Source organism: Oryzias latipes, chromosome 1, assembly GCF_002234675.1.
Source record: "Oryzias latipes chromosome 1, ASM223467v1".
Taxonomy (NCBI): Eukaryota; Metazoa; Chordata; class Actinopteri; order Beloniformes; family Adrianichthyidae; genus Oryzias; species Oryzias latipes.
In genome coordinates, this window is record NC_019859.2 from 8,993,799 (window position 1) to 9,020,468 (window position 26,670).

The 26,670-nt window shown below is 36.3% G+C and overlaps 1 protein-coding gene across 2 annotated transcripts in view; it reads right to left on the reverse strand.

Moving 5' to 3' along the window:
• pik3r5 (phosphoinositide-3-kinase regulatory subunit 5) overlaps positions 1-22,891 on the reverse strand; it is a 29,786-nt gene extending 6,895 nt beyond the window's left edge. The window contains exons 1-9 of one of the 2 annotated variants that reach the window (XM_011473804.3): positions 22,321-22,891; positions 10,767-10,882; positions 5,551-5,666; positions 5,391-5,459; positions 4,158-4,296; positions 3,024-3,093; positions 913-1,087; positions 214-382; positions 68-136 (exon numbers count right to left, since the gene is read on the reverse strand). In XM_011473804.3, the coding sequence (XP_011472106.1) occupies positions 68-136; positions 214-382; positions 913-1,087; positions 3,024-3,093; positions 4,158-4,296; positions 5,391-5,459; positions 5,551-5,666; positions 10,767-10,866 (907 nt within the window). In that variant the 5' untranslated portion in view covers positions 10,867-10,882; positions 22,321-22,891. The remainder of the gene's footprint in view (positions 1-67; positions 137-213; positions 383-912; positions 1,088-3,023; positions 3,094-4,157; positions 4,297-5,390; positions 5,460-5,550; positions 5,667-10,766; positions 10,883-22,320) is intronic. The other variant, XM_011473806.3, reaches the window with a different exon arrangement.
• Positions 22,892-26,670: the final 3,779 nt, after the last annotated feature.

Sequence of the window (26,670 nt, forward strand, 5' to 3'; positions counted from 1 at the left end):
ACATCACTCAGGTTTTGTTTCACAATTCTCATTTAAAATCATTACAGACTTTATTTCTTTGCATTACCAAAGTTATCTTTTTCCCAGTGGAACATGTAGCATTTGGCTGTTGGCAACGGTAAAGTCTTCAGAACTCCTAAGAGAAAACAGAGGCTTCAGGCTCAAACTGTAAATTTATAAAACTTTCTGATTTGTAGATGGCACTAAGCTTACCATCCGAACTTCGACCGTTGGACGCAGAAATTTCCAGACTCCTGCTCAGTTCCTCCAGTTCTTTGATGATGTGATTGCGTGCCTTTTGTGGGTCACTCATGACAGCAGCCATCTCCAGGATGCCACTCATCAAAGAATAAGTATTCGCCAGTTCACTTTCAGTTTTTGCCTGCAAGAATATAACTGTGCTGATTATGGAATGTGATTAAACTTTTAAGAGGTTTTTATCATAATGATGATTGCAAGATGAGCCATCCTGGAATGGTCTGCTTTGTTCCAGCTAAACTTTAACTAAAAATGTATTGTTATGAATGTATTAGCATAGATGTTCATATTAAAATAACTTTTTTGTAAATTCAAGCAAATAAAAATAGAAAGTTTTTCTAGATACATGCTTTCTGGGTTTATAAATTTCTTCTTGCTAAAGTCTGTTTTTTTGAGTTTTAAGCAAATGCAGAAGAAGCAAGATCTCCACATTTAAAAATAAAAATGTATGTGTTTGTTCTAAAATTCACATTAAAACATCTAACTTTTTGTCAGGTCTGCAGTAAATGTGGCCTCCTGAATATAGTACTGAATCGTTTCTTTGTATTTGTTCAAAATAAAGATATTCTTTTGTTTTGAAAATTAAAAGTAAACTGGCTGATTTAAAACTGTGTTTGAACATCTAAAGAGGAGAGTTGGTCTTTCAGCACAAACCTGCAGGGCTCTGTGGATGCTGTGCAGGGAATACTTGGTGCCCAGCGCCGACTGGAAGGCGTGTTTTATCAAAGTGGTGTAGGTTTCTCTTTGGGAGTGCTGAACGTGGCTGAGCTGCTCAGCCACGGAAAGAAATTCATGAGGAACCTCATCCGGGTTCATCAGCAGTACAGTTCTGCAGGAAGCAAACAACAGGATGTCGTGATGCTGGGTGCAAAGACAAGGGGGGTTACACTTGTTTTTCTTTCACAAACACAAACCTTTTATCATGATCGTATCAATAGAGAGCACAAATATTTAGACCATACTGGATCTTTTTTTGATTTTTGATTTGAAATGGTTTATTTCAAGCAATCAAATAGAAATAATACACAAAAACAATATAATCATCAGTTATACATTCATACAGTAACTAATCAAACTTAGGATAATTAGACATAATTAATAAATATTGCTTGAAAGGGAGTGGAAGGAAGCGAACTTATATAATCCCACCCCGTTATCTTAAAGAGGTATTTAATAATTCAGAACAATGGTACTCTAGTCATCTTGTATAAAATTGATTTAGTTTTAGCCAGACTGCAAGTATACAGAATTCAGGTGTGTTGCCATCAGAATTTATCTCAAAGAAGCAATTTCTTTTCCAAACCAGGAAATATTCTTAGTTGCACTGCAAACTATTTACTGCTTACAAAGACTAAAACCTTGTTTTTTTTTTAAATTCAATATACATTACCAGGTTTTAAATCATTTTAACTTATCTTTGCTCTACACCTTTACAAGCTTTTCTTTAAATTGACACAGTCAACATTATTTTCCTCATTAAGAGCTATAATATAAAAACAAGGAAATTATTTTAAAACAAGTCAAAAACCCTTTTGCGCCGTAATCTTGACAGAAGAAAAACTAAATTCAAGACTCAAAAACAACTTTAATTGCACTGTAATTTTTGGTTAAATTTTAAGGATGTTATTTTAAAGTTAAATTAAATGTTGCCAAGTTAGACAGAAATTAATTGTTGCTACTTTGGAAATAAAAATTTAGATTTTGTTTTTAAGAATAAGTGTTTGAGATTTTAAGAGGATTTATTAAGATGGGCCAAATTGTAGTAAGCTAGCATTCTAATTTTGTTCAGATTTTGTGCTTAAATGCGTTATTTTAACTTATACCAGTTTTTTTTATCTCTGATCAAAATAAACCATAATTAGGTACATAAAAACTCAAAAAAAAAAATACAAACCATACCAAACCAAAACACGTATTATTGAGCTGTATAACGTTCAATGTAATTCATTCTAACAGATAGCTTTTTACTTTTTTTTTCATTTTTGAATGCTTGTGTGGAACCCCTCATCTCTACATTTTGATATTTTATTAGACTTCTAGTTAAAGTTAAATTTACTTGCTGTGCAGACAAATCATTTTACTTATTTCTAATGATTTTCTATTTAAGATGTGTTGGGGGGGTTTCTTTTTATTTTCTGCTACTTCTTTTGCAGTGAGGAACAGAATAGGAATCACATGCAAAACATCAACACTATAACTTAATAAAAATAAAACACCAAAACCCATTTGAACTAATCCAAAATTGTTAAGAGCTGGTAGAGACAATTCCTTTGACAATGCAGGACAGTGAGAAAAATCACAAACACTTGTTTTAAGCCATCTCTGTTAGAGGGATGAAACTTTGCTTTGTAATTCACCATATTGTGTCTTTGTAAAAAAAAATCAATACACCAGAAAACTATTATGAGTAGGCCATCCATCTTTTTATTAGGATTTAGTAAAATCTAATTATTGATATTGTTTTTTTCCCCTAGAAAACTTCAGACTTTAATATTTCTTCCTCCTCACAGAACAGTGTATTAAGTTTATAACAGCATCATTATGTATGAAATGTGCTCTATACAAAGAAAGGTTGATGAAATGCTTTGCAAAGTGTTTCATTTTAGAAGTCTGTTGTCATGTCTGAATACAAAAAAATATTGTGAAGTACAGTGTGATAAATATGGAAATATTTACAAGAAAGGAGAAGGTCTAAGCTTAACATTTATTCGTAGAAGGTGGAAGTTACAAAGAAAGCAACAAGGAACAGTGTTGAGTGTGCTTACATAGTTTTTGAACTATGGCTAGAAGTCCTGAGGCCTTGTTCTTCCCTCACCAGTCTCTGAAATGAAATTCCTGAAACAAATGCAAATAAATTATGAACAGAACATGAAATAAAAACAAAAAAAGCTAAAGGGAAACTACTTTTTTTTTCGTATTGCTTCCTTTGGGGATTACCAGAGTGAATCATCTGTCTATATTTAAGCCTATCCTCTGCTTCCTCCTCACTCACACCAACCACCCTCATGTCCTCCTTTACTGCATTCATGAACATTCTCCTTCTTCTTCCTTCAGCTCCAACCTCAGCAACCTTTTACCAATATCATAAAGTCTCCAAACCATCTTCATCTCCTTCCATAGATTTATTTCAAAAACAACTAACATGAGTTTATTCTTTATCCTATCCAGAAAGAACCTCAACATCTTTAACTCTGCCACCGTCTCAAAACCAACAACATGGCTGCTCGTACCACAGTCTTCTACACTGTTTTTTTCCTTACTGATCACACTCGTCACACATCAGACCTTACATCTTCCTCCACCTGTTCCAACCTGCCTGCACACACCTCTCTGCCGCATCCTTAGTTTCCCTAGACTCCAAGTGTTTAAAGTCCACCACCTTCTTCACCTCAGCTCCTAGTTACCTCACTGTTTAGTGTGAAGCCATCTCATTTCCACACAGACTCTGTTCCTCCACCTGTTCTCACGATAGGTCGGGAAACAGGGAAACTACATGCAAAACATATACATAACCTAAAAATATAGATCCTGTAAAAATTACCTGTTAATGAAACAGCAAGCATTCATTCAGACTATTCAAATTCTTTCGTTCAGTTCCTCTGATCATGCCAGTTTCTTGACAGTGTTTTGGGGCTAGTTCCTGTATTTTTTGTTCTGCTTATGTTTCAGTGTGTTATAAGTAGTTTATATCTATTAAACAGAAACAGAGAAGTTTTCCTGAAACAACAATCATCTACATCTACCTGTTTCTGCTGGGGACACCTGTAAGTATTTCCATTTGTACATAATGGGAAATGTAATAATTTGACTCGCCGCTAGAGGGAGGGCTATGACAATAGCAACAAGCCATTGAGCCATTGAGCTAATGTTCACAAATGCCCTTGATCTTTTAGACTTACCTGGAGATTTCATCTCTAGCTGTAATGTGGAGAGGAGGTCTCTGCACACACTGCAGTAAGGTTCAGGCCAGGTGAGAAAGATGTAAAACACCTTAATGGCTTCTTCCAGGAGATCTGTGTCTGGAGGAAGGTACGGAGTCTGAAAGCAAAGCACAAAACAGTCATTTTAATGCATGCAATTAAAAGGAAGGGTTTCATGGAATTTAAGTCCGCTTTGGACGCTTTTAAATAAATGTGCCACCACGTATATAACAGTTATTTTTTAAAGAGTTTTTTTAAAATACCAATGAACTTTTGAATAGATATTCTAAAATAAAAACCGGGCCAGATAGCAGGAACCAGAGTTACTTACTTAAGTATGACTTTGAACAAAATTTCATGGGGCAGAAGCTGAATTCAACAGTAGTGCACATTTGTTTTAAGAAAACTAAACAGAAATTTCACATTTTCTGAATCCCTCATGGAACCTGTCCTAGCTACTGTTGGGAGGGTGGAGTACACCCTGGACAGGTCGTTAGTCTGTCAGAGGGACACACAACCACACAAAGACTTACATTTACACCTAAGGATAACTTGGTAACCAAATTAACTAATTTGGTATGTTTTTGGACAGTGGGAGGAAGCAACCCCACAACGATTCAATCTATACTATTTGTCACATCAGGCTGGTAACAATCTTATTTCTGCTACTGTTTTTAAAACATCCTGAACTAGCAGGCCTCATTTCACCATCATAATGAATGAGCACATATTACTGCAATACTGTAGTACTATATCACTGTAGTACATTTGAAAAATATTTCCCATTATTAGCCGCTAGATATTTTTTTTGTCATTAATACAAAAATAAGCACTTTTGACCCAACAATGCAAATTTTGTCCGTCTGAAAATTTAAAAATAACAAAACCAGGACATGAAACACCAACATGGGTTAACATCTTGGCAACATTGCAACATCAATACTATCACAGCAAAGATTCAGTTTGAACAACCTCAAAACAAAACAGAAAAGCAGAAGTGTCTGCAGGGGAAAAGCTTCTTGTCAGACCAGCAGAATTTGTGCTTTTTGAATATTTTTTTGCAACCCCGTAGTCTTAGTTACACCTCAAGCAAACGTCACAGCGGTTTGAATTGACGGACTTTGACTTTTTGAGAACAGAAAGATCTTGTTTGTGGATGAAATGGTGACAAAGGGCAATTGTGTTGACAACATCTTCGGTGACATTCTGTACCTGCAGCAGGGTAGATAAGAACATGATGGCAAGCGGAGCAACCAGCTCATATTGGCACTGCTCCTGAACCTAAAACACACACAAAAGCACAGTGAGAAACAACCAGATAAATAAGGAAACCTCTGAATATTTCATAATGTAAAGCTCTTTGTCCTCTCACCTCTTTTGCCTTCCTGAGGATTTGTTGTAAAAGGATGAGAAAGTTTTCAGGATCTCTTTTCACCAACTCTTCTAAGCTCCAGCGGTTCATTGACTGGCCGGCTGAGCACATCAGCACTGAAATATAACGATGTAAACAAGATAATATGTTTTAAAAAAATATTCCCCGTGAGATAAGTGAGATAAACGTTTGACTTCCATTTTTTCCACAAAAACAGATCACATAAACAAAGAAATAATGGATAAAAACAAACAATTATCAAAAGATTCCCAATCCAAAAACTCCAAAGTTGTCGCTTTGTTGGCTGACACCTATAATATTTAAAAAGATATGTAATTCAAATAGAGCCAAAAGTAAGCTTTCTTCAGTAATGTTATGCAAAACAATTCTAAATAATGTTACCGAGTGGTTATTTTTAGATCAGTACAGTAAAAAATACAAACTTTAATAATTTTTGACAGAGTATCTAAAAAATATTTGTGGATCTTTTGCTGCCAGCAGTAGCCCTAACTAGTAACATAATTACCACTTAGTAACATATTTGCACACATTTTGATAACATTAATGAAGAAATCTCACTTTTGGCTCCATTTGTACCAATCTGGGCTTAAATGCCAGGTCAATACCAGACCTAATCGTTTATTTTCTAAAAGACTTTATGCTTTTTGAACTTCAACTTAACACGACTTTTAATAAAGAGGCATCTTACACATTTTTTATTTTCTTAAATCGTTTTTTATCTGCAAAATACATTTTTACAAAATCATTGGATGGACATAGCAAACATATTTATATTTTGCACCTGTCATATCTGCACGTTTTTATTTTGTACATTTAATCTTTTTTGCATCGATATGTGACTGGTTTTAATATCATTGTACATGCAGACAGCAACCATCAAGAAATCTCATCTTATATTTGCTGATAAGGTTGCTACACACAAAGCTGTAATATAAAGATACAAGAAAACTATTCTTAGTAGAATCTCATTGAATTAAGAGTCTACAAAAACCGAAAATGCACATTCATGTAACCAAAAAATAGCTTTCATCAGTTTTACTGATTAACTAATATAAACTGAGAATTGTGAAAGACAATTTTTCAAACAAGTTAACTATTTAGATGGGCAGTTTGGAATGAAACTGATTTTTTTTAAAGTTTAAAGTAAAAACAAGACTAGCACCCCCTTTAAGAGAGTCCCAAAAACTGCATTATTTTAGGAAAACTCTGAAAATCAACCAGAAAGATTGAACCCAAAACCTCATAAGGCAACCATTTGACAGCAAATAATGGTGAAAAAAGGTGACAATTAGTAATTATTTTTACTTGGAATCATGTAATCATGTACTTGCTAAAGATCATCAGTGAAGTTTTGGGATAAAAATTCTGACTTTCAAAATAGTAAAATTGGGGAAAAGTTCTGTTTGTGCCCTCACTGCCCAAACTCGCTCAAAATGAGTCGATTTAGGATTAAAAAATTTGATTTCTTTTCTCATAAAGAAAAAAAAATCTAATATATTTTTGACTAGTTGTTAAGTTGACCATTAGAGAATCTCAAAAATGTAACTGTTTATCATTTACAGTCGATAATCACTTCTGAGACAACTTGGCTCTAGATATTTTTCAAACGATCTTCTTAAATAATATTTGTGTTGCTTTTTTGTGTAAACTAGGCCTGCAGAATGAACCGGGAGTGTATCCTCATGGCGATATCAGCCTGTGGGGTGTATTATTGTAACAGATGGGTTAAACAGCAATAAATGGCCTTAAATGGTTACAGACATTCTAAAATATACTTATGGCAGCTTGAAAAATTGATTTTAAAAAAATGAAAAAGGCCATTACACATTTCACCATTTGGATAGAGCCCTTAGATGCCCACCTCCATATAAATATGGATCATTTGGTTGACTTTTTTTTTTTTTTAATAGAACCGTTGCAGTGAAATGCAAATAATGTTTTTTTTTTTTTTCATTTTGCCATCTGTTCATGTATTGCAATTCACATCGCACATTGCAAGTTCGTATCATGAAACCCTAGTGTGAATTAACTTGCAGCCGTCAACTAAAAAAGCTTGTTTGCCACATAGATGCGTTTTGCCATCAAATATGTATAGTTAAAGATGGTATTTTTTCCTTTAAACAAATACACAAATATTTATTGATGCATAATACAAAAAAATAAGATTTGCAAATTAAAATGAGTATTTAGAATTTTGCTTTACAAAAAAAAGTTTATTTTACATGTTGAATAATTATTACTATTTATGTGAGGGTTTTATATGCATTTGCATTTCTCCTCAGTAAACAGAAATGTTTTTCAGGAAGCATGTCAGTTTCTCCTGTACTCGATTATAATGTCTCACTTTTTAAAGGAGGATTTGCATCATAAGAAAATTGACTGCAGGTATAATTTAAACAAGCATGTAAAGCTGTCGCTTTGATCCACATGAGAAGCAGCAGAATGACAGGTAGAAAATATCACAGCAGTTTTTCAAAAATACCCCACTAAATACCAGCCCAAAACCAAACTGGGCTTCAAGTTTCAGCTCGCATGTAAATCACAACATTTGACTTATGGGGTAAAAACCCCAAAGCTCATTTCCACACTCGTGCGTCATCCTGCGTGTGACTGGTTGATGCTGACACGCAGGAGGCAGCGCAGATCTGATACGTCCGCACGCCCAGCACCACTGTAACTCCTGCTTCACGATGCTTCACTCATGCTGCGGTTTGTGCCACCACTTCCTCCCAGCTGTCTACTCTCACAACTTCCTCCAACACCCAATAATAATACGCTTCTTTAGTGATATGAAAGCAACAGCATCACCAGCAAAAAGATCAGCCGCCCCTGCACTCATGAGCACCAGGCTCCGGCTGAGCGTTCTTGTTGGGAAAGTGTGAACAAACAACAGCCTTCTGTTTGACATTGAAGTAAACAGAACAAACTAATGTGGGTCTCAGGGTTGAAGCTTCTGAGAAAGTGCAAAGCCTTAAATGTTCCAAGAAACACAATCACAAGAAGGTTAGATGTTTTTTAAAGGGGGCAAACCCTGTAGGGTTTGAAAGCTACTTCGCTTGATGGCATATTTGTGGGAGAAATTGTGTTGCATGAACAATTCGAATCTCTAACTGAGCAAGCGGCGAAGATCTGCAGACCCACTCAGGTTTACATGATGCTGCACCGCAAAACCATAGATTTTCTTTAAATAAGCAGAAAAAAAAGGATGCGGTAAGACAAGTTATCTTACCAAGAATTCTTGATTTAGGAAAACGATTCTAGCCATTAAGACATGTTTTGGAATTGAAAAACATTCTTAATAAGCTTAATTTTTCTTGCAGGACAGAAAATAAGATTAAAAAAAATGGTCTTCAAAACTTTCTTAAGATTCAGTTTTAGCTGTGTGGATTTTTTTGTACCTTAAATGGGATTTGCTAAGATCTAGAAAAAGAGGTCTGGAGTGGTGTGGAGGGACTGACGTCCTCTACAACTGCCTGCCTGAGAAATATGTCAAAGTAGAAAATTTCTTAACTGCAATCCTAACCAGCCTTCGTTCAATGTGCTTTTTTTTTTTTACTTCAGCAGATTTGCAAGCCACAGACAAAGCCTTCACACACAAAAACAATTGAATTTGAGGCTTGTCAACAACCTACAGCTACTAAGAGATAAGCCTGCTCAGATGCTATGATTAAATGTTGTCAATCACATGTTGTGATTTTGTATTTTATCTCTTTGAATAAAAGCATTTGTACATATATTTTGTATCTTATTCTATATATACTTGTGCTTTTTTCACATCATGGGCAGGGGACTACAGGTGAAAACTGACCTTTGGGCAATAATGGCTTTTTTAACGATGTATAACCATAAGGGTGGTTTTTTATTGCACTGTGCCGTTTCAAATAAATAAATAAATTATTATAATTGTTATTATTATTATTATTATTAGACTCCAGAATGCCCGTGACTCTGAAAGGGACAAAACGGGTCTAGATAATGAATGGACTATTACAAATATTGTTATTATTAATAAAAAATAAATCTCTTCATCTCTCAATAGGTGAACTTTTCAAGGTCTCGGTGATGTTATATAACCTGCAGTCGAGGCAAAATTTTCATATCCTGGTTATCTCATCGACAGCTCGTGCATTTAGCAGAAACATCTTTCCAACTTCCACATTTTGCTGAAAAGATTATCATCCCTAGAGCCGCACATGATATACATGATGCAGTTTTTCCAGTCCAACATCTGTAACATCTAGTCTGCTTGTTGTTGTTTTTTTCTCCTTTTTTTAAATTTAGTGAGATTTTAGCCACTTTTGAAAACCTCACATGATCAGAATTCATCAAACAGGTACTCCAATGTAGCTTGATATTGGTATAGCTTGGCGACTTTTTAAATAATGAATATAAAGCTTATGCTTTTCAAGGTAAACAGTAGGTGGGCCTTCAATGAGGTATCAAAGCATAAAAAAAAAAGAGTTGACATTGTAAATTATAGGAGTTTTTAATTAAATAAATGATTTTAGGGGATACATTTTTACAGGAACCTACATGGTTGGGTGTAGATTTATGCAACCACCTGGACCTTTCAAATAAAAGCCTGAACATTTGGGCCATCTGACATTTTCTGTGTGCAGCGTGAGGATGCACAATTGTTCCACATTCCCTCTGAGGCAGACAGTGTCAGTCTGTTGCCAAAATAATGGCAGAGACGGAAGCAAAAACACAAAACGCTGGTTTTCTTTCGCATGCAGCAGGTCACGCAAACATTCAACAGGTGGAAGGTTTCATTCTCTCATCATTTTAAGTTCAATTTTACTTTTTTTTTTTTTTTAGAATGAGTTTTTATGAGTAAATGTTATTAAAATCTGCCGTTGGGGCGTTTGCGAAGGCTTGAGTTGCACAAAAAGTGCCATATGAATAAAGTTGATTAATTTATTGAAAACATTTCAGATAAATACTTGCTCATACTGACAGTAAGGTAAAAAGAATACAAAAATTAAAGCTTGTTTCCACTTTGATACAATGATTTTCCTTTAAATCCACATTAAACTGTGAGTTAGTTGGGGACAAAACACTGTGTCGCATTGAAACAAAGGCTTTTATGGACTTATTTCCGATAAACATCATTCCCTGTTGCAGCTCTTTACAATAATCTGCTCTACAATGTCTAAAGAGAGTCCTTCAACAACACTGCATGCCCGGTGTCTTACCATTCCAGTGGTGCGCTGCTGTGGGACTTTGTCTCAGCCCATCCAGACACCTGTCCAGAGCATGCTGGATCCGATCCTCTGTGCACGAGGTGTGCTGCATCTTCCTCACTCAGGCTCTGAGGAGGGGCAGGAAGGAGAGTTGACATTAATCCCAGGAGTTTCATAATGCCATGCCCACTCACATATTCTGTGGAATGTTATCTCCAAATGCTGCTCAATTCCCCAGTAATGTTCAGAGGCTCACATGCACACACAGGTGTCCTGTCTGTTGTGCATGTTATGACAGGTTGGTTATTACACCAGTTTTTGCATGAAGGCTTATCAACCGGTAAGTATGGAAATCAGGGCAAGAGGACACGCAAGCCATAAAGGGAAATTTCTATGTAATAAGGGAAGAAGAAACTGTTTTTATGGTTACTGTTTGTTGCAACGAATGGATAACCCATCAGTTTAGCACAATTACCTGTTGAGCGGCACAGAGGAACCTCAGTAACCCATGATTAGTTATACTTCTGGTGAAAAATGTAGAGAAATTAAAGGATTTGATTAGAAAATGCTACAAAATCTTTTACAGATGGTACATCCCACTTGTGGAATTAGAAATTGTAATTCATTTGTAGCAAAAACGTTTTTCACCAATGACTCATTGATGTGCTGAGCTTCATTTTTTTTTTTTTTTAAGTCGTCTTACGGGGTTGTTTTTCATGCAGAAACAGAGAAGAAAGCAGGTGTGGCAACTCGTTTCAGTTCTGTTATGAGCACATTTCTTGATGACTTATATCCTTTAAAAAAATCATTTTCTGATCATTTTTCATCTAAAATTTTGTAAACAATCTTGTTTTGAAACTTAAGGTGCTCCAAAGTAGAATTTGAAAAAAAAAGCATTTGACCACCAAACAGAGCTGCTATTGAGAGTAAGGACAGCAAAAACAGAAGTTCATCTGTTCAGAATGGTCCACTTTTTTCACAGATCAATACTGCATTTAATGATCTATAAATTCCCCCAGTTTTGATGTAGATCCATAAACTAAACAGACACCTGAGCACACTTTCAGAACTCCTATGACTATGACTAAAATTAATCATCAGGTCATTATTTACTGTAACCCCACAGATGATCGAACATCAAGAGGCCTGCCTCCACTCTTTATCAATCAGAGCTTTTAACGGTTTTTATTTTCATATAGTCAAACCAGTAGTGTGTGTGAACAGACAACTAACAAAAAGCAATCAAACCAAAACGTAAAACCCTTTTTTATACTCAAGTCTTTAATCTTCATGTGTCCTGGCACACCGATTTTTTTGTAAGTAAAAAATATTCCTGCCAGTCTTCATTAAAAGAAGCAAAGAGAGTTCAGTGTTAGGGCATCTGTGGAGCTGATTCTGAGGATACCCTTTAAAAGGTAGTCAACAGCTCCATAGGTTATTAAAGTCTTTTGGTTTAATAAAAAATAGATTTAAAAAAATCCAAAGGGAGTATACTTATATAGCACTACCTTCTTAGAAGACCCAAAGCACTTTACAGTCACAGTCCCCATTCATCCATGCACACACACATTCACACACTAATGGCAGCTCCACTACCGAACACTGGCACCAATCAATCGGGAGCAATGTGGGGTTCAGTGTCTTGCCCAAGGAAACTTTGACACATGTGTTAGTAGGGCAGGAACTGATCCTGCGGTCTTCTGATCAGAGGTCAACCACTCTACTACTGCACCATTGCCGTTTCACTTTTCAAAATACATTTTGAAAAGCAAGAGCCTGATAATAAACGTGCTGTAACCCAGTTTATATTTACCATCACAAAATACACGTCAGTTCTTTTTAAAATAACGTGTTAATACATTTGGAATTCCCCTTCAAACTTCTTTAAGCCTTTTTTATAGTCAGACAGCAACATGAGCAAATATTAGAAAAGATCATCTTGTGAAAATGAAGAACCAAAACTTCCACCAAAGATGGGGGAATCTTATTTGGAAATGTTCCATTTTAAGAAATAGTCGACATTTTCTGTAAGAAAAATAAATAAATAAAAGGTACATCAATTCAAAAGGTTTTTGCCACATTAAAAACTGGTTTGTTGCTATGATGATACCCTTAGCTCAAGGTAGTCCATTTAAGTGTACTACAAGTATTCCTATTCTATACTTTTTTGTTTTTGTTTTTGGTCATTGGTTCTAAATGAATTAAATTCTGGCTTTAAACAGGATGATAGCAAATACTTCAGTGTATTTAAATCAATTCATATAAACAGAAAAACTGAACATAAAGGGTGACCTTCAATGTCTTCCAGCACTTTTAGCTTTTACTTTTTAGCAAAACAAAGTTAGTAAAAATACAATAAGAGAAGACAAGTATACGCAAAAAGAGGTCTACTACAAGTGGTCCGCACTAAACGGAGGCAGTAAAAGTTTATTTTTATATACTATCTGTATCTTGTAAATGTTCCAATTTAGTCTGAAGAAGTATTCAGTTTGTATACTTCTTACACTACATGTACATGGTCCACAGTATACTTGCTATACTTATGTTTAAGAATATTTCATAAAATATACTTTTTGCTAAGGTTAACGTCAAACTCCAGACAGAAAAAGGGAAGTCTTTAAATAGAATTTACTATTTACAAGATGCAGTAAACAATCAACAAGTTTAATCTCTTAAGAAGTAACACGGAGGGCTGAGTTGATCTAATATACCAGAATACTGACATTAAAAAAAAATACTACCTATTTGCTCATATTGCTGTCTTACAATAAAAAGGCTCAAAGAAGTAGAATTTTTTGTAGCCACAGTGACAAAGCACATACAAACTTGCCACATATACAGTAGGTGTGGTAGCTAAACTGAACCTGCTGATTTAACATAACAAAACAACAATTCTGACAAACAGATTCCAAAGAAAAATGGTGTTGAAATGCTCCAGACAAGAAATAAACCAGACAAAAACGTTGTGGTTGGACCGTCAAAAAACAGTGAACAAAAGAATGCCTTCAAATGTAAATAGGGTGAAGCAGCATTGTGAGTTAGAGTCAGAACATCAATGTGAGACTGATAGATATTTAAATACTGGCTGTGGCTTCTTTAAAAAAAATAAAAATAAAAAGGGAACCCAAAAACATCAGAGAATCTTTCAAACCAATCTTCTGCATTTTGGCCTTAGTTTGTGTTTTGTGACCATCCACCCAGAGGTGTGTTGTTCTTTTGACAAATAGATTAAGTGATAAAATCAGAAAGACCAACAATTTTTATAACTATTACTTACTAAAGAAATTAGATACAATTTTAATGGTGACCTATAGAGTCAAAAGTACAGAAAAAAATATTTTTCACTATAATTTAAGCACTCCATCATTCCTAAATGTTATATTCTTTTATCAACATAAAAAATAAACTCAACATTACTCCAAGTTTACTCTAGCTAATGTACAGAGATCTTCATGCAGTCATGATTAAGAACAAAACGTCTCAAAATTTCCCCTGAAAGTGTGACTAATTCCACAGCGTTCACAGGAAATGTGGACAAAAACAAACGAGCACTGGAAGATTTATAGAAATAGTAATTGACTTTTTTTATCTTTACACCTACTTATTTATTAATCAAAGGGGACAAAACAGCAGAGGATGCTAGAAAACGGTTAGGGTGTGGAGTAAAGAATTTATAGCACGCGTAGACACATGGTCACCGATGCTTTCTGATCTCCTGTTTGTTCTTAAAGTGTAACCCCTTCATATTCCAGGTCACCAATTTGCAATGTGTCATTTAATCCAGGACTCAACTGAATTTAGCATCACGGGGAATGGGAAAAATACCGTAGAATATTTTGTTTTTATGTCATACGAAATCAATTCAGACAGAAAAGGGTTAAATCTTACAAGCAGTCCAAAGATGCTGTTCCACTGCATTTAAAAACCAGTATTTAAAAAGACCACAAGTTCCAAACAGGAAGTACCTGCTGGCTCCAAGAAGCCAAAATCCCATAGACTTCTATTGACAAAAAAAGAATCGCTATTACATTCAGTTTGTCAGAATAACCATTCTTGCATGTATCCCCTTTTTTTAAACATCTTTCTTTATTTTAAGTTATTCAAGCCCTACGCTGACCAATCAGATGCCTCAATAAAACTTGACTGTGGACCCCAGCTTGAACATTCGAAACGTTGGATTGACAAATCTTCCAAAGCCCGCTTTCAAGTGGCAGCGGTGTGGACATTCAACAAGCCCAGTCCTTCTATAGAAAGGTCGACTCAGACCTTTAGACCAATCCCGGCTTAATGATGTTATCTGGTTCCAACATGGCGTCATCCTTACCGCAAAAATATGGCAACTGAATTAACTTTATTTTGTTGAAGCTGGAAGTACAGCATTTTCTATGGGTGACATCCCACTCACTTTGTCCAGTTCTCTTATACAGTCAATGGGTTTGTGTTTTTCTGCTTTGTGTTTCTACTTGCATATTTTCTGAACTTATTATATCTAACCTCTAGATTTCAAGTGACATTTACACATTTAACACATGGATCAAAACATTGAAAATTACCTTTTAAATGTAGGCATTCCAATTATATCTACACTTTACATGCAACGTATTTAGTAATATATTGATACTTTGATTTGATTTTAGATATAACAGTTATCAATGACAATGTTTATGGTTAGGATTCAAATTAATATGAGGATTTACATTTAAACCAAACATTTACTTTACAATTCAGATTTGAATCAAATTTAACATTTAAATGCACAATGTAGGTATATAACGTAATATTGTTTTTTTTTATTCATGTTTTGTTTTTTCCATCGCATTTCCCTTAATGCATTTCCTTTTTCTCTCTGTGCAGACATTTTGTTGAACTTGTACTTCTACTTATTGCAATAACAAAAGGCAATTCATTCAGAATTTAGATTTGTCAAGTTTAGGATTGGCATTTTGACATAATAAATAACTTTTAAATTAGCTGTTAGACTTCTTTTTTTACACATACTTTTAGAATATAAAGTGATTTATATTTAACATCTTTTTTCCTTTTAACGTTAATATTTACATATATATTTACTAAATGGCATTTCTATAACCCCTTATAGCATCTTTTGCAATATTTTCTGACTATAATGCGATTAAATGTGGCAAATCTTGGCTAGATCTGATAGAACTGTGAGATCACTTTGTCATTGGGTGACCTTTATTCCTGTAGTTACAGTTCATTAACAATAACATTAAACACAGATGTAAACATCACAGCCATGCAGCCTCTTCTCCCAAGGCTGTATTGTGTCTAGGAGGAGGCCCGGATGGCACTGAGCAGAACTGAGCACAGTGGATACTTCTGCTGAGGGCTCCGGTCATTGTCATGGCTTGACGGGGCTGGATGAGAGCCCGGTGAGAGTGGAAGGAAGTAATAAGTTAGACTTGAGGTGACTCCCACATCCAACTTAGAGTTCACTGGAGACACGGTGAAACAAAGAGGTGAAGCCCTTGCATGATGCAGTCATATTCACCTCAAATAACACTATCAAAAGCCACTTTTCAGCTTGAAAAAGGTATTTTCAAAAAAATGTAATCCACAGATTCACCACACAGTAGTATTAATGTGTGCAAAAACAGGGATTTTGACCCTAAATTCTGACTGATTGTTGTTTTGATGACTTAACCATAAGCTGATAGTCAAGTTGCAAATGTGCCATTTCAGAAGAGGATGTATGCAGCACATCCCTAAGAGTCAACAAGGTCACTTCCACTTTTTCTGGGCTTGCATCTTGCAGCATTCAAACAGCGTTGTAGCCGGTTCACAGCGAGCCAAATGGTGTTGCAGCATATTGAAACTGACTGTCGTCACTGGCATTTGAAAGCAATTGGGGGGTTTATAAGATAAAGTGAAGGATTTTCTTTACACTGTATTTATCTGCAAGGCAAAAACAATCACATCCAAAACTCTTCACATACTGATGTTGACTTTCCTTCACTTTCTCTTCTCTTTTTTCTGCTCACAGAATTGTTTAAAAACCCGACTGAAAAACAAATACTTACTCAAAGTTTCAATTCTAATGTAGGTTCTGATTGTGTCAAATGGATGCATTTCCTCAAATTCCTTTCAATAAAAAAATCATTAGAGCTACAGATGTGAGTGTTGTACCTTTCAGAAGCATGTGCTGCACTTTCCCCTGTGGATGACTTCCAAACGTTGAGTGCTGTCAGCAAACACCAAGTGTGGTGTCAACACCCTAATGTTTTTTTTAGTGAAATAAGGGTGGTAATATCACAGAATTCCAGCTATAAAGAGGTCAACTAAACCCTAGGGCTAAAAAAGCAGCACCTGCAGGTCAGCATAAAAAAAGAGGGTCTGGATTCAGTGAGGTGAAAGTTTAGCCAGGGGACAACAACACAGAAGTACACAAAAACAAAAAAAGGGTTTGGGTAAGAAAAGCAAATGAAAAAGCCCACGGCATAAATCCAGATAATGTTAATTCATAAAAAAATGTAACAAATGCATTTTGATAAATTGTGGAATAGAGAAGAAGTGATAATCAGACTGTAGCAGAACTAACCAGATTTCCTTTTGGTGCTTTTGTTTCTTCCTGATCAGTGATGGCGTTGGATAAGAACACCCACAAAAAAGCACACACTTGTAACAAACATTTCTGATGGTTTAATCAGAAATGGTAATACCATTGACTGTTAAAGAGAACTAGACTGAGTGACTCTTTCCCAGTCGTGTTCCAAACAGGCAGTACCCGCTGCCTCCAAGAAGCCAAAACCCAGTAGAATTCTATTGAGAAATAAACAACTATTACTCAGATTTGTCAGAATAGCCATTCTTGATCTGATAGCTGTTTTTCCTGTGTTCTTGCTAATCCTAATCTTTTATTAATGTTTTTTTTTCTGTAGTGCAGTTATTAAAGTTATAAACTGACCAATCACATGCTTCAATAAAAATACGTGATCTCACAAATGTTTGATTGACAGATGTATGTAGCCTGCTTTCAAGTGATAGGGCTGTGGCCTCCCAACAAGCTCACTCTTGTTTGACGAAGGAGGTTTCCATAGAAAGGTCGACTCAGACCGACTCGGATCAATCACTATACTCACATCGTCTGGCTCCAATACTACGGCGTCCGTACCGTGAAAAAACGTCAACTGAATTGACTTCATGTGGTTGGAGCTAAAGTAAGCCCTTTTCTATGGGTGATGTCACGCTCACTCTGTCCAGCTACTCATATACAGTCAATGTTTGGTAGAAACAAGAAAAAAAAGGAGAAAAGTTTTGCTATTCTCTGCCTTTTCAAACCGAGTCTGCTGGACTTTTTTCAAACTAGGACATTTTTTCTTACTACCTCTTTTTCGACACTTTAGAAGTCTTCATCTCTTGCTCATGTTTTAGCTCCAACACCGAGACAAACTGAACTATTCCAGTTCTACACCAACTGTAAAAACTAAATCGGAAGGATATAAAAAGTTCTTTGTTACAGGATATTAATCTTATTATGAAAGCTTTTCAACAGCAAAATAACCTTAGCATAAGAAAATATGAATTCATTAGAAAGATTTTTTGCTTACTTGAATTTATTTTATTTGAAGAATTTCTTTACTTATTTCTATATAGGGGGCCTGTTTTTACAGTGCATGATTTCCTCTCTGTACCATATTTTTCACCATCTCCCCACAAACTGCTTCCCATCTCTCCCAGTGATCCCATTACAACTGCTTCCTAACAGGAAGACAGCTTCCCTGCTTCTCTGGGGAAGCAGGTGCTTCTATTGTTGCAATGTGATCTTGCTCTTAGATATGCTCCCACAGACCGTGGAGATCTCTGTACAGTAAGCGTGTCTGTCTTTTCCACCGATTCTTCCACTAAAGATCCTTCTCATGGCCAGCAGAGCTTTTCTCCGCTGGATGTGAACCGGCTTCTCACAGCTTAAGGAAATAACAGCAGTCCAACTCCAAAGCTTCGGCACACACAATTGCTACCAAGTAGAAATGTAATTCATCCGAGGTGGAGTCAAACCAACACCTGTAATGATTTGGAAATGCCATCAGGCAAAATTGTCAGCCGCCTTTGACATCTGTCAGTTGTGTCAGCAGCTGATGTAGATGAGGCAACAGAAGTGTTATCTTTTTTTTTTTTTAATCTAAAGGAATTTGTTGTAAAGGCTTTGATTTATGGTTGTCAACTGCTGTTCTTGAGACCAAACAAGCTCTCAATTTATAACTTCATGAAATTCTGGTTTTGTTACAATATCTATGGATTTCCAGCCCATCTGTTGCAGAACATCTTCTGATGAGGACCCAATGCTTGTTGAAGATTCTCTGAATTGACCTCCTAAGTTTTAAACCATCTTAACTTCTGTTTTCTATATTTCTGGTCTTAAGGTGCCATCCTTTCAGTTGAATTAGTCCAAATTGAGTTTCATATCTCATTAAACTGCCTGGTTCACTGTTTCAAGATTATTCACATGTGAAAGAAACTTAACTGACAAACATGCTTTATGTTGAGAAGTGAATCACACAGGATTGTTGACATTGTTAATTCAGGTCAAAGCCTGCTTAACGTGGCAAGATCTAAGTTAACTAAAAGACTGAAGTCAATACAGGATCAAGCTGGCTTCGCTTGAGAAACCTGAGTTAGTGATGAGATTCCAAGCAGGTCTGTAATCTTGGAAACCAGGTGTAAAGAAATGATTTCGAAATGATGATCAAACCCGAAATCATTTCGGGTTAAGGATGTTTGCATTGATTTAAAGTTGTGAAATGCTAAACTCCACATTAAAGAAATACAATAATTTCTTATTTTCAAAAATGAGAACCTTAGATTGGATAAGTGGAGTTTGTCTCAAAGACCCACTCCAATAAAAATGATGCTCTTGGTGTTTCTGACATGTTCTTGTGGCACTTTTTTGATGATGTAGGAAATAAAGAATTTAAGCTCAAAATTGCATTTCTGAGTTTTTCTTTATCAAAACCATTGGGAATCAAGAGAAGACAAAATATACAGTTTGAAATAAAGCTTACGAGAGGTAAAAAAATATTCTGAGCAGGCTACAAGCCCAGGAAGGGGACAGTGGGTGGGGTTGTCTAGCATCAACGGTCACTGACAACTCAGAGGTAAATTTCTAAAAAAGTACTACTACTCTGCAGAAATTATGTCCTGGAAAACAACACAGTTTTTCTTCAAACTTTGGCTAAAAAATGGCGTAATCATTATTAATGGTCCGCTTTTAAAATTGATCAAAAAATGATCGGAGTGGCACTTTCAGGTGTATTACAAGAAATAGAATTTGCTGGAAGATGCCGATGAGACACTAGACATCTGTGTCCACTTTGCCCTCCTTATTAATTTACTATTTCAACAACCTTAACTTCATATTTTTGCTTTTATGTTTTTTGCTTCTCCAAAGCTCCGCATATTGGACAATGGCTGCACTGAAACAGTTCCTCCCGAATTATTTCCTGATCCATAATCATCACTTGTAAATGGATGAAATCTAAATTGAGATTTGAACAAAATTCCCTGTGATGTGCCAAATAAATAAATCAAAAATAAAAATGGCAAGAATCACTGAATGTAAGTTAGCACCCAGACACAGCAAGAGTTCCTCCTAGAAAACAGAGATGCTCGGTACATCCTTTTTTTCCCCCCCATTTCCTTGATAAACACTGATAAGCATATGAAAATCTGAATGCAAATATGAAGTTCCGTCACATTAAGTTATAGTACTTCCTTCCAAACAGGAGGGTACCAGCATTTGATCTCCTGACTTACTTTACCACCTTGTTTGCTCCTCATTTACACACTGAACACCTGAAGGTTTTCACACTTCATCAGAAGCTGTTTTGATAGAACAAAACCCAGGATTTGATCTCAGAGGGTAAAGCATACACTGGCTGCTGAATTTCATGAGAGAAGAGAGATTGTTGCTCTTCTATCATGGCATGTTTGTGTGTGCCAACAGGCGTGTTTTTGTACAATATGTGCACAACAAACTTTGACACAGGCGCCAACCTCAAAAGTATGAGGTGTAAAAGGTGAACCTAAAGATTTCACTGATACCGCAGCAACGAAGAGACAAACAGGAAGCATTTCTGTGAATAACAGCAGCGCACTAGGATACCGTCATCCTCTCTCCTACACACATGCAACCGCTTCCACTACATTATCTGATCGAAGCGTCACATCAGGATTCAGGCTCCACTTTTTGAGCTGATGCCTCAGTTAAACTTCAACAGTTTTTATTACTCAGATGAGATGACTTTAATCAAACGGATTTTGGAATACAGTTGTTTTCCTGGGCTTGTGCAGGAACGATGAGCCAGGAGGAGGCAGGCAAAAATGTTTTGATTCGAGTTGCTTTTGAGAAAAACAAGGAAACACATTTGGTGACATAACGGACAATGATCATCTTCCCTGTTCCAAAAAAGAGGGGGAATTCTGTTTATCTCGTGAAAGCATCAGCAATAACTCACATTTTAAGCTTCTTCTTCTTTTTCTTTTATTGAATACAACCTCACGTAACCTCTGACATGACAGCAGAGTCATAGTCAGCACTTTTGTTAATAGATATTACCCTTAAGGAGTCCTTGCGTTAAGATACTTTGTTATATCTAAACAACTCAAGTATAGGATTCTGTTATGGGATTTAAGACACTATTTTTGTTATTGGTTTCCTTGTTACCATGGAGACATGACTATTCATAAAAACCATGCTGGAATCCTTGAAATTAAAAAAATATTCTACATAGTGAGGCGATTCTGAATAACAAGGTCTTTCAACATGGAAAACAGAAGACTGAATGAATTTGCCCAAGTCTGTAAATTCTGTGGAAGTTGACAAATAGCTCTAAAAATGGCATGACGACATCTGGGGGATCATGGGAGTTTTGACATAACCTGTCAAGGCAAACTGATTTCAAAAAGCTTTTTTTAAAGCTGGTTTGTAGGAAAGGCAAGAAAACTTTTGTGCAGTTAAAATCACCACAAAAAAAAAAATCAAAAAAAATCCCCACTGTCAACAGAATGTCAACTCATTGATTTATCATGGCGTTCTTAGTTGCCTCCACAGTCCCAGTAAAAACATACCCAAATCCGTCCATCAAGTGTATCAGGAAGACAAATTACTTTAAATCTGCTACATGAGATCACAATGGCTACAAAAGTCGTGGTGCAGGCACATGTGTGTTTCTTATTTCTGTACTTCCTCGCTGAGTATAAAAAGCATGAATCATAAAAAGCTCAGGAAAGCACAAGTTCCTCAAACATGATAAGACAGTAAATGATGATGATGATGGGGGGTGGGGGGGTGGGGGTGTCAGCATTGCCCTGCCTGAATAATGCCCTCACTGACAGGAAAGTGATTCAAACATGAATTAAAACTGTAATACGATACAACAAAACTGGCTAAAGTTCAACATCATGTTATTATAAACTTCTACCGGTAAATTTAGGTGCAACATAATAAAAGTACAGTTTGCTTTGCCAAAATTCTGGTCAGTGTGTGGACAAACTTGTCACTTGTGGACTATTTAATTTAAAAATCTATTAAAGAGTTAGAGGACGTTACCTGCAGCTCAATGCTCCGTCTCCATCTCCTCCGCTCCGCAGGTGAGTGACGAATAGTTCAGGTCCGTCGTTCATTCAATCATTCATTTCTGTCGGCGGTTGAAGCCTCATCATCCTGGGAAGCAGGAGTCAGATCTGTGGTTGCTGGAGCTGCGCTCCTTTACGCTTCACCAAAAATAAGAAAGAAAGAAAACACAGAGAGACTCATGGGAGAGCAAACAGGAAGTGTTGAGTCTGCTGCATGTGAGCACAATGAGGGAAGCTGCTGCTGTGGCTCTGAGCCTCTCTGCTTGCGTGTGCGCGCCTGTGGGCGTGCGCGCGTGGGAAGTGCATGCGTGTGTTTGTAGTTGCGTGTCTGAAAGGCTGCATGAGGATTTTAAAGGGATGTTGGCCCCTGAAAGGAAGTCATCTGCGCCATGTGTTTGTTTTCACGCTATTTTTCACACAGTAACCTGTCTTTGTTGGAAAGCTTTTTGTTTGTCCAGACTGAACTCTTCAGTCCAACATTAAACCTTTTCTCGAAAATTCTAATGAGATTTGGGGCACATTTATATTTGAAAAAACACCTGCAAACAGCTTTACTGGTCTTGAATAAAAAAAAAAGAAGAGCAAGAATGAAGGCTAAAACAATAATACAAGAATCAAACAAAGTATGAAAATTGTGTTTTTGGTGTTTAACATGTTTTTGTGGCATTTCTTTTAACGATAGTGAAAAACATTTCAAAATTTAAACTCAAAATGGTATTTCTGAGTACTTATTCAAATCGTGATTCAAGAGCAGAAATTTTGAAAAAGAGCTGGGAACGCTTTTACAACAGTGTCAAAAGATGATTGATTTATGGGTGACCTGGTATCTGTGATGGATCTTGTAAGAGGGAATGAGACTGAGTGTGTGTGGTTCTGTTGCACTGCAATATACTGGCAACTTAAGTGTGTACCCTGCCTTCCCCAAACAGCGCCTGGGAGCTCCAGCAACCCCATCGCCCCCAGAAGGGATTCAGTGAATTCAGTAAACAGATGGATGGATAGAAATACAGTTGTGGAACATCTGAGTCTTTCCAAAAGCTTCATCTATGTCCCCCCCATCTGTCCCTTCAGCTATCAGGCTGTTTAACTAATGTGCCCGATATGACTGTCATTTTATTTTACGAACTGTCATCTTATTGTTATTTATTGTTTGTGGTTGTGTGTGTTTTGCTGCCGGACACCTGGATTTCTCCCTTGGGAGATTAATAATGTTTATATCTATGTACAGCAAAGTGGAGCCAGTTTAGCTCGTGCTGGTTTGCGGCGCCTTCCGTCCATGAAACCAGGGTTTGAATCCGGGCTGCTCCCTATTCCCTTCTCTGCTTCTGTGCCAGTCCCAAGCCCGGATAAATTGAGAGGGTTGCGTCAGGAAGGGCATCCGGCGTAAAACATTGCCAAGTTAACCATGCGACTCATCCTCGAAAGAGGGGTTGTTTCGCTGTGGCGACCACTGATGGTAAAAGCAGACAGAGAAAGAATATATCTATGTACAGCAAAGCAGTGGTTAGAGCTGATCTGACTCAGGCTTTAACCGCTGATTGCCTCCTGCAGACCTTATTGGACAAGTGCTTGGGCTCCACATCATTATGTTGTTTATAAAATAGCAAAAGACCTTTAAAAGTGGTCAGTTCTCTTGGTTCTGCGTAATGTTTTTCCTGAGTCAGTGGTGTTCATTAACACTTCAGGAAGTGCAGTTTCAGTGTTATATTGTTTAAAATCTGACTGAAATGTGTTTAAAATGCCGTTTGAGTATAAAAAGCTGTTGAGTTGGATTAAAACAGCCTTTTTCAAAGATTTTCTAAAAAAATTAAGATACAAAAAAGAGAAATTAGCCACTACAATATGAAATGATCCAAACTACTCATTTCTATCATTTCTAACTGTGGAGACAAAACATTAGGCAGCAGAAAACTGGAATAAAAACATGTTGAGGCCTGTGAAAAATATAATACTGACTCTCTTTCATCATATACACACACAAATACAGCTGTTTTCTATCAAAATTGCATGATGGAGGTGAAGGGTCTAATAATTAAAGCTTTTTTGGAGTTAGCGGTCTCTGTGCAACCCCCACTTCAGGGAAATGCTCCCCCCTGAACACACATTTATACACAAAAGTGCACACACGCACACTCATTTAAATATCTAATTGAGTAGCTGTGAATTCCCCTTCTCTCTACTGTGGTGACAAACTTAAGTATTTCAAAGTTCTTACAATTCATCAACTTTAAAGCATTCATGTTCATCTTTTTCATGAAAATCTATAGTTTTATTAAATGAGAAATTCAAATGCCATTTTTTTTAATTCAACATTCGTTTTCTTTTATGTAAAAAGTATTCTGCGCAGCTCAAACATTTTGTGCTTTAACTTCAGAAGCGCAGCTCTAACGCAAACATAAAACCTTTATTTTAAAGCTGTGTGAAAGTTAAAATATTTGAATAATTTTCCAACATTGTGAGAAAGCTCAAAGTAGCAGGAAACCAAAAGCAAAATAGATGCTACCTAAAGGGAAAAAAAAATAAAAGCACACTTTGACACAACTCTGGAGAACTTCAAAAATACATGATTAAAGATAAAAAAAATTGACCAAAAACCTAAAGACATCCAACAACAACCATCGTCAAGTTTTTCTTCCAGACTTGAAGGGGAAAGTATCTACTGGAGAACCACTGTCAGGAATCCACTCAGACTTTTCAGCTTCCAGTTTTTTAGCAGGTCCTTTTAAAAGGACAGAGTTCTGAAGGGCAAACACTGCTAAATGATGGTGATGTGAACCCGTATGCTGAGGTGCCATGTGGTAAAAACCCTAAACAAGAAACAATGTCTAAGAAACTTTCCAATATTGCAACAGTTTAGACAAATAGACGACATGACTTTAAAAAAAGTCCATGATTATAAATATTCAGCAGATAAATAGGTTATTTTCTTGAATCGCAATTTTCAATCATGGCCAATCACAACAAAGCGAGAAATAAATATAGCTACACAGATCACACAAACATTCGTGACACTTTTACATCTGACTGGTCCAGAGCTACACCTAAACACAAAGCGAATTGCATCACAAACCCTGTTCTGTGTTGTGTCCTAAAAGCTGCCTCTCCAGTTGTTTATAGATACCTTCACTTGGGTTTTTAGTTACAAGATCACAGTGTTTGTGTCCTTTTCCAGTACCCTGCCAGATTTGTGCTCACCTGGCATGCCACACCCAAATCACCTCAGGTGCATACAGCAGTCAGAACCTTAATTGGTTCCAGCCATGTCATGTGCATACTTGTGCTTTTTTACTTTAGTATTAATTTACTGGCTTATATAAGTGGATTAATTTATTTTCAAAATGTTAATACATTTTTGTCATCTGCTTTTATTTTACATTCAGTTTTATTTTTTAAAAACTGCATTTGCTAAAAAAGAAAAACTTGACCTGACAGCAATGACAACATCCTTATTTTTTAATTCAAACAAGGCTGAGCCTATTGAAAACAAACAAAAAAAACACAGCTAAGGAAAAAGGGTGACTTTTAAAAAACACCGATTTCTTTTCTAATCTGTTTATGTTAAATATCCTCAACCACATGATGCCATGATTTAACATGACAATACATTCATGAATATCCACACATCTATACAACTATACCCATTTTTGTGTTTAAGCATATTATAGTATAAAAATGAATATGAAATATGAGATTTATTATCAACCAAAAAAGATTTTAAAAAAACATGTAAAATCTCAGCTGTTGAAAGCCATCTTTGCTTTTTTGTTGCTGCCTTTTCTTTTGTCATGTTGACATGTTTATAATAAAGTTATGTGCATGTGTGGGTTTTCCCAGGACTCTCCAGTTTCCTCCCACCATTTCCTCCATACTAATACTTCATAGGTTCAGTGGTGTTTCCAAATAGAGAGGGTCTCCAAATTATTCCCTATAGGTGTGAATGTGAGAGCTTGTATGGCCCCGCGACAGACTGGCAACCTTTCTAAAGTGTACCCGGCCTTTGCTCAACAGTGACTGGATAGGCTTCAGTAACCCTGTTACCCCTAAAGGGGTTTAACGGATGGATCGATTTTTGTTTCTTCTTTCAAATTAGCATTTTCTCAATTCTTCAGTAAGTTGTTGTATTTTTCTTTTGCGGGTTTCTAGTTTATTTTCTCATTTTGCTTTTACACTATGTTTGCACTGACACCTTCAGCGTGTTTTTCTTACACACTCTAATCTGTATTACCTGCATAAACGTTTTTATTCTTTCTCCATTTTTTTTAAGAAAAACCTTTGTGCGTGTTTTCTCCTAATTCGCCTTTTTGAAGTTTAGTAAGGTCTGCAA